Source organism: Pseudorca crassidens, chromosome 20 (genome assembly GCF_039906515.1).
Source record: "Pseudorca crassidens isolate mPseCra1 chromosome 20, mPseCra1.hap1, whole genome shotgun sequence".
NCBI lineage: Eukaryota > Metazoa > Chordata > Mammalia > Artiodactyla > Delphinidae > Pseudorca > Pseudorca crassidens.
This window is the reverse complement of record NC_090315.1, coordinates 31,960,465-31,974,427: the sequence shown is the minus strand read 5'-3', so window position 1 is coordinate 31,974,427 and position 13,963 is coordinate 31,960,465. Positions and strand designations below refer to the sequence as shown.

General features: G+C 37.9%; 1 protein-coding gene across 5 annotated transcripts in view; it reads right to left on the bottom strand.

The window, feature by feature from the left end:
• Positions 1 to 13,963, bottom strand: part of FTO (FTO alpha-ketoglutarate dependent dioxygenase) — a 375,649-nt gene that overhangs the window by 273,024 nt on the left and 88,662 nt on the right. For 4 of the 5 annotated variants that reach the window (XM_067719388.1, XM_067719387.1, XM_067719386.1 and 1 more), the window contains exon 2: positions 4,519 to 4,596. In XM_067719388.1, the coding sequence (XP_067575489.1) occupies positions 4,519 to 4,596 (78 nt within the window). Of the gene's footprint in view, positions 1 to 4,518; positions 4,597 to 13,596; positions 13,719 to 13,963 lie in introns of those variants that run through there. The other variant, XM_067719385.1, reaches the window with a different exon arrangement.

Genomic DNA, 13,963 nt, shown 5'->3' with positions numbered 1-13,963 from the left:
AAAGCAATTCCAGAAGCACCAAGAGATACAGTAGGACAGCGCTTATGAGTCAGACCCAGGACCCAGACAGCCTCGATCCTGGCCTTTGACACTTCGTGCTTATAAATCTTGAACAAAGTTTTAAACCTCTCGGTGCCTCTGAGCCTCATCTCTAAAATGGAGTTTTAAGAACAACCTGCCTCAGAGGGTTGTGATAAGATTTGAATGAGCAAATCCATATAAAGCACTGAGGGCAAGCTGGCAGATGGAAGGCACAAAACGGGGAATGCCAAGGAGGATGGCACTGTCTCAGGATAAGAGGGGTAGCACTCCTATATCTGGAATCCAGAGCTTGTTTTCTATGTAATTCATTTCCTTGTGCTCTATCGTAAACCAACAGAGGTTCTCTCTGCTCTTCTGCTTTGAGTTGTTGCTGTTGTTTTCTTTCACTGGTTTTCTCTATGACCTTATCAGAAGAAACCAAAACACTTCTCTGAAGGCATTGTGAATTTGAGCACGATATACTGGGAAGCATACGGTGTAGCAGAAAGAGCCTGGGTCTTCAGAGTCAAAAAATATGGGCTTGAACTCAAGCTCTGCCAGATTGGTAAAACAGAAATGACAGTATCTACCTTAAACACCCTGAGTCTGAAGAAGAGTAGCTGCTGAGTATGTATTTGTAGAATGAAGGAATGAGGCTGCTGTGAGGATGAAATGTGACAGCCTTCATCCAGCACTGAGCACAGTCCCTGGCACCTCGTAAGGGTCAATAAACAGACCCAATATGGACCCTGCAAAAAGTCTTGTTTTTAGGACTGGCAGCTGGGTTGGCATTCCTGCGGCTAGGACCTGTTTAAGGGACCCAATGTCAGGTCTAAACTTTTTATTTATTCATGTCATTAAAAAAGTATTTTTACTTCATCTTTTAAGAGAACAGATTTACTTTACAAAGGTTTGGCTGAAGCACTCCCTTATTATAAGGTGCACTTAAAGTGATTAGATATTGGTATCAGGTTTGTTGTGGGTCTTACTAGCAAGATAAAAGTGAAGCCTTGAAAATAAACTCAAAATGGATCAGAGAACTAAATGTAAGACTGGACACTATAAAACTCTTAGAGGAAAACATAGGAAGAACACTCTTTGGCATAAACCACAGCAAGATCTTTTTTGACCCACCTCCTAGAGTAATAGAAATAAAAACAAAAATAAACAAATGGGACCTAATGAAACTTAAAAGCTTTTGCAAAGCAAAGGAAACTACAAACGATGAAAAAGCAGCCCTCAGAGTGGGAGAAAATATGTGCAAACGAACCAATGGACAAAGGATTAATCTCCAAAATGTATAAACAGCTCATGCAGCTCAATATTAAAAAACCAAACAACCCGATCAAAAAATGGGCAGAAGACCTAAATAGACATTTCTCCAAAGGAGACATACAGATGGCCAAGACACACATGAAAAGATGCTCAACATCACTAATTATTAGAGAAATGCAAATCAAAACTACAGTGAGGTATCACCTCACACCAGTTAGAATGGGCGTCATCAGAAAATCTACAAACAGCAAATGCTAGAGACGGCGTGGAGAAAAGGAAACCCTCTTGCACTGTTGGTAGGATTGTAAATTGATACAACCACCATGGAGAACAGTATGGAGGTTCCTTAAAAAACTAAAAGTAGAATTACCATATGACCCAGCAACCCCACTACTGGGCATATCCTGAGAAAGCCATAATTCAAAAAGACACATGCACCCCAACGTTCATTGCAGCACTATTTACAATGGCCAGGTCATGGAAGCAACCTAAATGCCCATTGACAGACGAGTGGATAAAGAAGATGTGGTACACATATACAATGGAATATTATTCAGCCGTAAAAAGGAATGGAATTGGGTCATTTGTAGAGACATGGATGGATCTAGAGACTGTCCTACAGAGTGAAATAAATCAGAAACAGAAAAACAAATATCGTATATTAACGTATATATGTGGAACCTAGAAAAATGGTACAGATGAACCGGTTTGCAGGGCAGAAATAGAAACACAGCTGTAGAGAACAAACGTACGGACACCAAGCGGGGAAAGTGGCGGGGCGGTGGTGGTGGTGGGATGAATTGGAAGATTGGGATTGACATATACACATTAATATGCATAAAATGGGTAACTAATTAAGAACTTGTTGTATAAAAAAATAAATTAAATAAGGTTCAAAAATTTTTTAAAAAGTGAAGCCTTGATAGTTGTTCTGTTTGCCTTGGAGTCTCCTTTTGTGGCTCAGCGTATGGCTGGCTCACAGCACCTGGGCTATCCTTGTTTAATTGTTCATGCACTACTTTCACCATACAAAAGCTAAAAAGGCTCAGACGTTGCTTTATAATAATGTGCATTACCATGTACCAGGAAGCTCCTATCTATGAAAATATTAGCAAGGATTTAAGAACTGATTACATTTGGGATACCTTTAAGGATACTTTTTAAAATTATTTTTTTCCTGATTACAAAAGAATACATGTTCATTTAGATAATTTGGAAAACTAGAAAAGTTCAAAATAGAGAAGTCTACCAGTCTGGGAAATAACATTTCTGTATCAGTCCCGCAGATGGTTCTAGAGGCCACCTCCCTGGGGAGGAGCATTTGTGTGTAAAACAAAACTAAAATCACACCAGATATTATTATATCTGTCTTGCTTTTTAAATGAGCTAATGCATACATTAATTCATTCATCCATTCAAGCAAACTAATTAAATACCTACTAGGTGCCAGGCCCTATATACAGTACAGAGAATGAGGGAAAGGAGCATATAAAATCATTCCAATGACCTGAGATAACTAAGGTACACATGAAGTACTACAAGTGCACACAAGAGAGAGCAGAGACAACCTCTGGGCTATAGACGTGTCAGGGAAGCATCCTACAGGAGATGACACGTGAGCTGTTACTAATAACAGGTAACGCAGAAGTTCTCCAAGGAAGGAAGATGGAAAGGATGTAGCAGGAAGACCCAAAATATAATACTGCACAGCTAGTCTGAGCTACTGCCCAAACCCAGTGTGTGTACAAAGGTAAAAACATGGGGAAGACGAGGCTGGAAATGCAGGAGCCGGGCCACAGACCATTGTGGGATTTGAAGCAGAATGTTGACATGCTTGGATTTTTGTTTTGGTTTAAAAAAAAAAAAAAGTCTACTACAGCTTTAAAGAGGGGCAAAGAAAACTAGAGCAATCCATAAAAGGGCTGTCCAGGTGAAAGGTAGCGAAGTTCTAATGACAGTGGAGATGACAGATGATGTCCTGGAACTGAGAATGCACGAGAGACCTGGGATTCTAGACGGGTAAGCTCGTTCTTTCCTCTCTTCTTTCCATGGTTACTGAGAATCAGCTATATGCACGACAAGCATATGCTAGGTGCTGGAGAAACCAAGCTGATGTGACCCAATTCTTATACCCCAAGAGCTAACATTCTAGTAGGAAAGAAGAGATGAAAAGGTACTATTTTTACTGCTCAGCATGCCTTTCTTTCCTTCTTTGGAACAGGGCTCCAGTTTTCCTTTGGGAAAACCATCCATCTCTGACTCACACTCCATGCAATGCGAGTGGGAATGGTCATACTCCAGCCCTACTCCAAGAGTGGGTGCAGAAACTAGGCCAGGCAAACAGGAGCATCTCACTCCCTTGAACACAATGACTGATTCAGGGATAGGCACATGCCTCTAACCAGGCCAACGAGATCATTACTGGGGGAATCAGACAGACCAGGAAAAAAGAAATCACCACCTTCTTCTAAGATCCTATGTGCTTAAGACCACATACCCCCCTGGGCTGTCAGAGTCCTCCTGTACTATCAGGGGAGAGCCTATCTAGCATGAAGCCACACAGAAAAAAGCGAAGCCAAGAAACAAAAACAGTGATCAGATGACGTCTTTCGAGAAACTGGATTCGGCCATGTGCTCCTTGACATCCAAGTTAAGTAAGTCAATAAATTCCCTTTTTTGTCACAATGAATTTGTTTGTGATTTTGTCACTTGCAATTGAAAGAGTGCTGACTAATTCAGGGGACGAGACACAGAATCGCACAACTGCGATACAATGTGATAGGTACAATCAAGTTATTTATAAGGTACAAGGAGCACAGCAGAGAGTGCAATCAATTCTATTAGTAGGTAAGGTAAGTAAAGAAACTTTCACAAAGGAGGCGATGTTTAAGTGAAGTCTTGAAAAATTAGTCATCTGGCAACAGGATAAGAGGCAAAAGAATATTCTATGCAGAAGAAACAGAAGGAGCAGAAGCAAGGAGTGAGGAAGAACACAGAATGCTTGGGGAAGAAAAGACAGTCGACTATGCTAAAGCACTAAGTTCAGAGCAGAAAGCAGATTGTGCAGGAATTTATATATTCTGGGGGTGAGGAGACACTGGATGACCGACTTAGACCATTTCACCTCTCATTTAACCTCTCTAGACCACAGTGGCTTCATAGGTAAAATAAGGTAGAGCAGGAAAAAATCAGTGCAAATTGACAAATATTAAAAGACCTTACCTGCTGATAGAATTCATCATCTTTGGGGGTCAGATAAGGAAGCCAAGTGTCTTCAAGCTCTTCAAGAAGCCTCAGTTTCTGTTTAAAAATAATAATGATTACAGGTGACTGAATATAAACTGACCCAAAACATAAGACAATCCCTTATTTTTTCCCATAAGAGACTACCCTCCAAAATTTAGCCAACTTGAATGTACAAACTTTTCGAGAGAGAAATTAGTCAAAAGTCAATTATAAAATGTATTCATTTAATTACTTGCATTTAAATTATACATCATATAAAACATTAACTTAGACATAATCATTTTATTCACTCTCACATTTCAGGAAGCAATTTGCTTCACTCTTGACCTGTATCTTTAACATTAGGGTCTTTTTCTTCATCACTAGAGTCACCTTTTGAGTTATCCAATCAAACTCAAATTTAATTATCCAATCAGTTTTCCAGAACAAATCTTCCTGCCTGTATAATCTGCTTGAGACACAGCAGTTTTCGAATCCTTACCATCACTGAAACTCTCCAACCAAGCCACAGGTATCCATTTACATAACGTCAGGGTATTTGGAGAATTTATTCATCCTGTATACATTTATTTGAGATCATATCCACTTACACATTACTTTTTTTTTTTTTATGCGGTACTCAGGCCTCTCACTGTCGTGGCCTCTCCCGTTGCGGAGCACAGGCTCCGGACGCGCAGACTCAGCGGCCATGGCTCACGGGCCCAGCCGCTCTGCGGCATGTGAGATCTTCCCGGAACGGGGCACGAACCCGTGTCCCCTGCATCGGCAGGCGGACTCTCAACAACTGCGCCACCAGGGAAGCCCCACATTACTTTTTAAAAGTGATCTTTCATCCCTAGAATAATTACTAAATGTATCTTGAATATCTTTGCTTCTTTTCTTTTCCAATTTGATAAAGAAATCTTTTCAAGCACCCACAACTAGTATTGTCTGAGGCCATTTCAAGCTACTTTGTCTTCCAAATAGTACCCATGCTGTTCAAACAAGGTAACTAAGAAACGACCCCGCATTATAAAGTACTTTATAAGGAACCAAATACATACAAGATGACACCCTCCTTATGAGGGATTTTTTTCAAAGAATATCTAACCTTATATTCAAGCATGTGTGATATGTGTGTGTGTGTACGTGGCATATAAATAGCATATATATATACGTGTGTACACAGACACACATACACATAGAAATCACCTATATACTACAGAAATTTTCTGAAAGAAAAAAACAGAAAAGGCAGAAACAAATAAAACTGCAGTACAATGTGTTATTCAGGCTGTTGTCAGCCATTAAGGCACTTTTATAAGAATTAGAAAATGGTGTGTCTTACTCTGGGTTGATGCCCCCCTACTCCCTACAGCATGACTTGGAGAACACAAACTGGATTTTAGCCCCAACCTGTCCCAATGGGCACTGTCTTTATGCAGTGAACAACCTGCTCAACCAGACATGGTGGCCCTGAGAATCATCCTCTCCCATCTCTGGGCAGCCTTCTCACACTAACCCATCACAGAGTAGTCCAGAGCAAATACCCCTTCAGGCAGAACTCAAGTCCTTTCTGGATCTTTTTTATAATTATCCAAAGTGAATAAAGAAAAAAGGGAATAGAAAAATGGCAACCAGTTGACCTAAGAGAGGCAAAAGAGTACACTTTACTCTTATGCAAAATTCTAGTCTGTTTATATAATTAAAGCTTTCTGCTTTGTCTAAAAGGTACTTTCTCATCTGTAATGATAAGACTGGCTTACCAGTTAAACTATGAAGAATCTTCCTTTACAAAGGACCCATAATACTAACACAAACCATTGGTTTATATAAATCATTGGTTAAGAGGTTTATCTGTTTTCCACATTAGTCATTATTTGGGACACAGAAAGAACTAATGATGTTTTCATGCCTATACTTGCACATTTATGCAGTCCATTACAAACTTAATCAAAACCTACACCTCAATTTTCACTTCAGGCTCAGGAAAGCCTGCATTTTCCTATGAATCTTTTACCAGTCCTTTCTATAGACAGAACACTTACATGCCCCCCAAAAAGTTTTAATGTTTAAAAAGATATTAAAGGCTTGAACAATTGAAATGCACATGATCTCTCAGACTTTGAGATGGCTCCACCTTACAAATACCACCTTAAAATCTCTTCAGGAGAGTCCATAAAGCTAATCTGCATATAATAGGGAACACAAAGGTACAGATTTCTATTAGGAATTACGTATTCCACCTTGACCAGATTAAACAGCAAGAGACCTGTCCCAAAGATGAACAAGCACCACTGGAGGCTGAAATTCCACTTATAATAAATACTTCAGTAAAATTATTATAAAAACAACCACTTCTCGGCTCAGTTGAGGTCCAGTGCATCAGACAGACAGAAAACATCATAACCTGTAAGGCTGTATCAAGAGGATAAAATTCCTTTTTATATATATAGTAGTCTGTATCTGTTAATCTCAAATTCCAAATTTATCCTTCCTCCTCCCTTTCCCCTTTGCTAACCATAAGTTTGTTTTCTATGACTGTGAGTCTATTTCTACTTGTAAATAAGTTCATTTATATCATTTTTTTAAGATTCCACATCTAAGTGATATCATACGATGTTTGTCTTTCTCTGTCTGACTTCACTTAGTATGACAATTACTAGGTCCATCCGTGTTGCTGCAAATGGCATTATTTCATTCTTTTCTTATAGCTAAGTAATAATCCATTGTGTGTGTGTATATATATATTTATATATTATATATACACATATACATATATATACACCACATTTTCTTTATCCATTCATCTGTTGATGGACACTTAAGTTGTTTCCATGTCTTATTATTGTAAATAGTGCTGCTATGAACACTGGGGTGCAGGTATCCAAAAGGATAAAATTCTACAGGAATGTTCCTACCATAGAGCAAGCAGAATATAACTGGTCTTTTTCCACTGGGAATTTTAATTTTAATACTGTGAGCATTGTTATATCTCTATGACGGGAGAGAATGGGGTCAGGAAATCACTCAACTTAAGGCCATACAGATGAAATCTGCTCTGTACATCAACATTCACAACCTGTAATTCTACTGATTAACTAATGAGATCAATTATAAATAGCACTATTTATCAACTTAAAAAGAACCTTTGGTCATATTTGCCTTGGTGAAGCAATCAGGAATGATTATTAGATTAAACTGGTAGTTCATGAACATCACACATTTCTTGAAAATTAAGATTGCTTTATAAAAAGGCATAGTCACTTTGAGCATAACTGTAGAGAAACAAGTCCTCTCATACTCATGAGTGCACAAGGGTACAATTCCGATGCAGGGCAACTGACAACTCCTATCGAAATTCAAATGCATTCCCTTTGATCCCAAAATCCTACTTCTAAGGATTTTAATTTCTTACTTGTACCATGTTCTGAAGAATGTATGTACAAGTTTACTCACTGGACCACTATTTGTAGACCAGAAGCTTGGAAACATATTAAAAACCACTTAGTTGCATACTTAAAAGGTTGAATTTTATGGTGTGTGAATTATATCCCAACTAAAAAAAAAAGATTAGAAACAGTGCCAGTGTCCATCCACAGAGGATGGTTAAATAAATGCTGGTACATCCACACAATGAAATACAAAGCAACAGTAAACAAGACCGAGGAGGCTCCCTTTAGTGAAACAAAGAGCTCTCCAGGACACATGGGGAAGTGAAAGGCAAGGGAAAGAATATCTGCTTGTATTTGCATAAAGAAACATAAAGGACATGTGACAAACTACTCAAGTGGTTCTCTCTCAGGGGCAGAGGTAGGAAACAACTAGAAGGGGCCAGGGATGGAGTAAGGTTATACAAAGTATTTCCTTTTGTATTGTTTTGATTTTTGAACTCTGTAAACATATTGCCTATTCAACATATTACCAATTATCAACTCAAGTGTATTACCTATTAATTCTTCACGTGGAATTCAGTACAAAGATGAAGATGACATGACATGATTTTTGGCTTTATATTAGACAGTGCATACTTTTGTGATGTATGCTAAAGTATTTCAGGGGTAGACTTGTAGACTAGCACAGTAAAGAGTGAAGAGGGGGAAGAGAAACAACTCTGACAATTTCTTTGTGTCAAATGTCAAGCCGTCAGTAAACACACACGACATTCAAATGCACTCTGGAGTGGAGGCAGAAGGCACTCGTGTTTGACTGTCAGATCTGGCTAACTGCTGCTCCTCCGCCTGAGATGCAGATAAATCCACACAGCTGGGCCTTACAGCACACTGCTCTGCTCACAGCTTCTTTGCTGTCACCCTGGTGTCAAATACATCAAGCTGTTCACACATGCCACACAGAAAGCCAGAGGGAGTGCAAAGCCTCAGCTCTCCCACCTGCAGGAGGAGCTCTGAAGACCCCTCCATGAGGGCTACAACCACCTCCGTAGCTCCTGCAAGGAACGGGTACACAGACACAAGGCCTTAAGTAAAACACATGGCAACTCAAAACCATAAAGGTTGGATGTCAGAAACTTTAACCCTAATAAGCTTCTGACTCACTGTGAAAAGTTAAGCTGTATCTGAGCTTCCATATCTTGTCAAATAGGCATATAGCTTGCGAATCTTACAGGTATTACCTAAAAAGATTAACTGGATCATGACTCCTAATGTGAAGATGTATCTTTCACAGATGAAGTGTATTTTCCATCCCACTGCTGTCTCTTCAGCCTCGTCAGATTATGCTAACAGCCCCTATTCTTTATCCATTTTTCATTTTCCACATAATTTTTAAACTATGAATCATATTTTGTCAGGTTCATTAAAAAATTAATTTTGTCTGAGTCTTCAAAATATAATCACAAATAAAGGCTTATGAATGTTCAATATAAAAATAAGCACCTGATCTTCTGAGGGTTTCAAATAATAAGTGGGAAAACTGACCTAGTCCTTGGGAAGAGCATAAGTAAGGGAAATCTCCCCAAGGAAGACACATCAAAACTAATACCAGAAAGATGAGTGAGAAGTAGTTAAGCCAAAAGAAGTATAAATAAATATTTCATATACCCATATTCCATATTTGCTTTTAAAAAGAAAAAAAAGTATCTCAACAAAGAGCATTTGCTTTCCCTTACTCACTGAAAATACGGCACGGTAAAAATAAACAATTTGGAGGGAAGAGTAGAATTTGTATCCCGACTCTATCACTTCCTAGATGTGGTACCACACCTGAATCAACCTCTCCAAACCTCACTTTACTCATCTGTAAAACCCTGTTTCACAGGGTGTTGTGAAGATGAAATAAAATTAATCATATATATTAGTGCATTTTATAAACTATAAACTATGCAGATATTAAGAAAATGGCATTCAAATGGAGGAAGGGGTCTATAACAAAGCATGAGCATTTAAGAAGCCTAACTGTTAGTTCTAACACCAGTACTACCAGCGTAAATATATGATTTGGGACTGGTGTATCTCCCTGTGACGTATAAATGAAGTAGTACATGTAGAGATCTAAGACCATTGCCAAGTACATAAAAAAACCCTCAATACACTTTGGCAACCACTTGCTACTGTTATTTACCCATGTCTGAAAAGGACAGTTTTATTTATTAGTTGTGAATTATTTATAAGCAATCCTATGTGTAACCCATCAAATTATACTTTATGCCATGTACATAAGAAATTCAGACATTAATTTCCCTGGGTGAACTACAGCAGAACTGTATAAAAACTCTCCATAAAACTTTATATATATAAAATGCCTCGATTAACTACACTGGTGATAAAAATAAAAATTATTGTGAAAGTTTAGAACAGATGAAGAAACAAAGGCCCATCCAGAGATACAAAGTGGCTGGCAAAAATTACACTACTAGTCACAACTCATAATCTCATTCCCTAAGTATAAAGGTAATTTCCACTACACTCCACCACACAACCCTGAAACAAGAGAAATCTGATCTTTCAAGAAGTGTTCAATCTTTCACTTTAAAAAAAACACATATAAATGTAAACATTTTAAGTAATTTTAATTAAAATCAATTCTATTTTTTAAACTTAAAACCAATGCTTATAACCACTACTTCTGGACTCTCAAGTCCTGGCTGCTTTGGTAGCTCTACAATGTTTTCAAGAATTTTTTTTTTTAGCATTTCTTGTTCAGTTCTTAATAATGGGAGCCTATGCTGTAGTAGACCAAAAATCCAGTTAGAGTGAAAAAAAACTCATAATCCACAAATCAGGAAGAATTCTCAGGAGGATTTTGCCTCAATAGTGGTATAAAATTAGCCCTGGACTACTGCTCTATTCCTTTATAAACAGCTTAAAAGTAAGACTGAAAAGATCAAACTAATCAAAAACTACAAGGCATGGAAAGGAAGACAAGACTATAAGGCAAGGTAATATGAGTGATAATGAAGAGAAAAATCAGTCAATTGGAACCGACCCCAAAATGGCACAGATGACAGAATTAGGAGACAAGTACATTAAAAATAGTGACATAACTGTAGTTCATAAGTACAAGAAGTTGGGAAAAGACTGAACATGGTTAATAGAGAAAAAGAAATTAAACTTCCAGACAGGAAAACCACAATGTCTGAGATGAAATATAAATATATTGGATAGGATTCAAAACAGGTTAGATATTACAAAAGAAAAGAATAGTGAAAACAAGACATAGCAGTGGAAATTATCCAAATGGAAACACAGGCAAAAAATAATTATTAGAGTATCAGTGAGCTGTGGGATGACTTTAAGCAGTTTAATACATATGATTACAGTCATCAAAGAAGAGGAGAAAGAATGGGAGAAAGAAAAATACTGCCCAAGAATTTTCCATATTTGATGAAAACTATAAATCCACAGATTCAAGTTGTTCAAAGAACTACACACACACACACACACACACACACACACACACACACAATGAGGAAATAACGCTAAGGCACAATATAATCAAATTACTTAAAATCAGTGAAAAAGAGAAAATCTTTAAAGCAGTCAGAGAAAAAGAAATAGTAAGTACACAGGAACAGATCATAACATGAAATATCTCATGGAAAGCATGTTACCCAAAGATAGTGAAGAAACATTTTCAAATAACTGAGAGAAAAAAAAAATTTACCAAACTAGGTTTCTATCCCAAGCCAAAACATCTTCCAAAAACAAAGGCAAAATAAATACTTTTTCAGATATATAAAAGTAGAAATTCAACACCAGCAGCGCTTCATGGTAAGAAATGATAAAGGAAGACCATCAGATAGGAAGAAAATGATACTAGATAAATCTGAGTCTTCACAGGGGAATAAAAAGCATCACACATAATAACTACATTTGAAATAGAAAAGACTTTATTCCTTACTATATAATCTTTATAAAAGACAACTATTTAAAGCAAAAATAATAGTACACTGCTGGGTTTATAATATATGTAGAAGTGAAACATGTAATAACAATAACACAACAGTTAAAACAGAGCGGAAGTATATTGTAAGATTCTTAAACTACATGTGAAGTGCAATAGTACTACTTCAAGGAAGAATCTATTAAGATAAAGATGGATACTAGAAATCCTAAAACAACCATAATATAATAACAAAGAGTTATAGGAGACTAGCCAACAAGGGAGATAAAACAGAATCATGAAAAATCAAACCAAAAAAACAGAAATAGAGAATAAAAGAGAACAAAGGGCAAAAAGTAAACTGGTAGAATTAAATCCAACCATATAAACAATCACATTTAATGTAAACAGTCTAAACAATTCAGTTAAAAAGAAGAGACTGTCAGATTAAATTCTAAAAATCAATATCCAACTATATCCTGCCTATAAGATATTGACCTCAAGAATAAAGAAACAAATAAATTAAAAGTAATAGGATGGACACAACAACGTGAATGTACTTAATGCCACAAAACTGTACACTTTAAAAAGTCTTATGCATATTTTATCACAATAAAAAATATTTTAAAAAGTAAAAGGATGAAAAAAAAAATATTTACCACAGTAATACTAATCAAAAGAAAGTTGAAGTAGCTATACTGACACTAGACAAAATAGACTTCAGAGCAAAAAATATTATTAGAGGCAAAAAGAGTCATTTCACAATCATAAAGGAATCAATTCATCAAGAGAACATACCAGTCTTAAATATCTATGCAACTAATAACAGATCTATCAAATACATTAAGCAAAAATTGATAGACTAGCAAACAGAAATATGCTTGACCGTTGAACAACACAGGGGTTAATCCACATATAACCTAGAGTCGGCCTTCTGTATCCGCGGTTCCTCCGCTTCCAGATTTAACCAACTAAGAATCATGTAGTACTATAGTATTTGCTGTTGAAAACTATCCACGTTATAAGTGGACCCACACAGTTCAAACTCATGTTGTTCAAGGGCCAACAGTAGATGATTCCACAATTACAGTCAATATCACCCCTCTCTCAATATGCTAGAACAAGTACTCGGAACACTTAGTAAGAATACAGAACAACACCATAAACTAACTTGACCTAATTGACATTTATATAACAGTTAACCAAACAGCAAAATACACATTTGTTTCAAATACACGTAGAACATCTGCCAAGATAGACCATATCTTGATATCACTATATTTAAAAGGATTCAAATCATTTAAAAAAACATGTTGCCTGGGGGAGAATGATGTCAGGAACATGGCCGAGTAAGACGTCACTTGATTGTATGCCCCCCCTCAACAAAAACAATTTGGCATCCAACCACAGACAAAAGTCCCTTCTGTGGGAGCTGTGTGATCCAGCACCACACTCCAGGGACCCAGGAGAAGTCTTGTCAACCTGTGAGTCAGGAAATAGGCATACAGACCTCAATCCCAGCTGTGGCCCCTGAAATGGCCCAGGAATGGGCCCCAGCTCCTCTCAGCCAAGGTCCAGGAGGCCCTGGAGAACACCGACTTAGACAATCACCCACAGAAAAGAAAGCCTTTGTGGAAGTCGAGGAGTTCAGTGGAGAAGTTCCAGCACAGTGTTTGAGCACAAATATCCAAGAGTGGACACACTGGAGAGAGTAAGAGGAATGGTTTGACGTACCAACATCACCCCTCCCACAAGGGAGCACAGCTCAGTGCTAAGAGAATCCGTCTTGGCCTGAGATTTCTCCCACAGTAAAAAGTGAAACCGTGTGAGTGGGTAGCCAGCTCCTCCAGCTGTGTGGGATGCTACCAAAGAGGCACATTTCTCTCTCACTTAATCATGAGCTGCATGACTGGGGTCGGGGGGAGGAGGGGGAGCGTGAGAGGCTGAGAGAACAGCAGCCAGGGATTGGAATGAATGTATTAAAGGGACATATATCCTATTAACCACATCATGGACTCCATCAAGGGGCCCACTCACAAGACACTAGGGTTGTCCCATCTGCTGATCCCCCAACTGGACCATGGGCACTGCCAGATCTCCG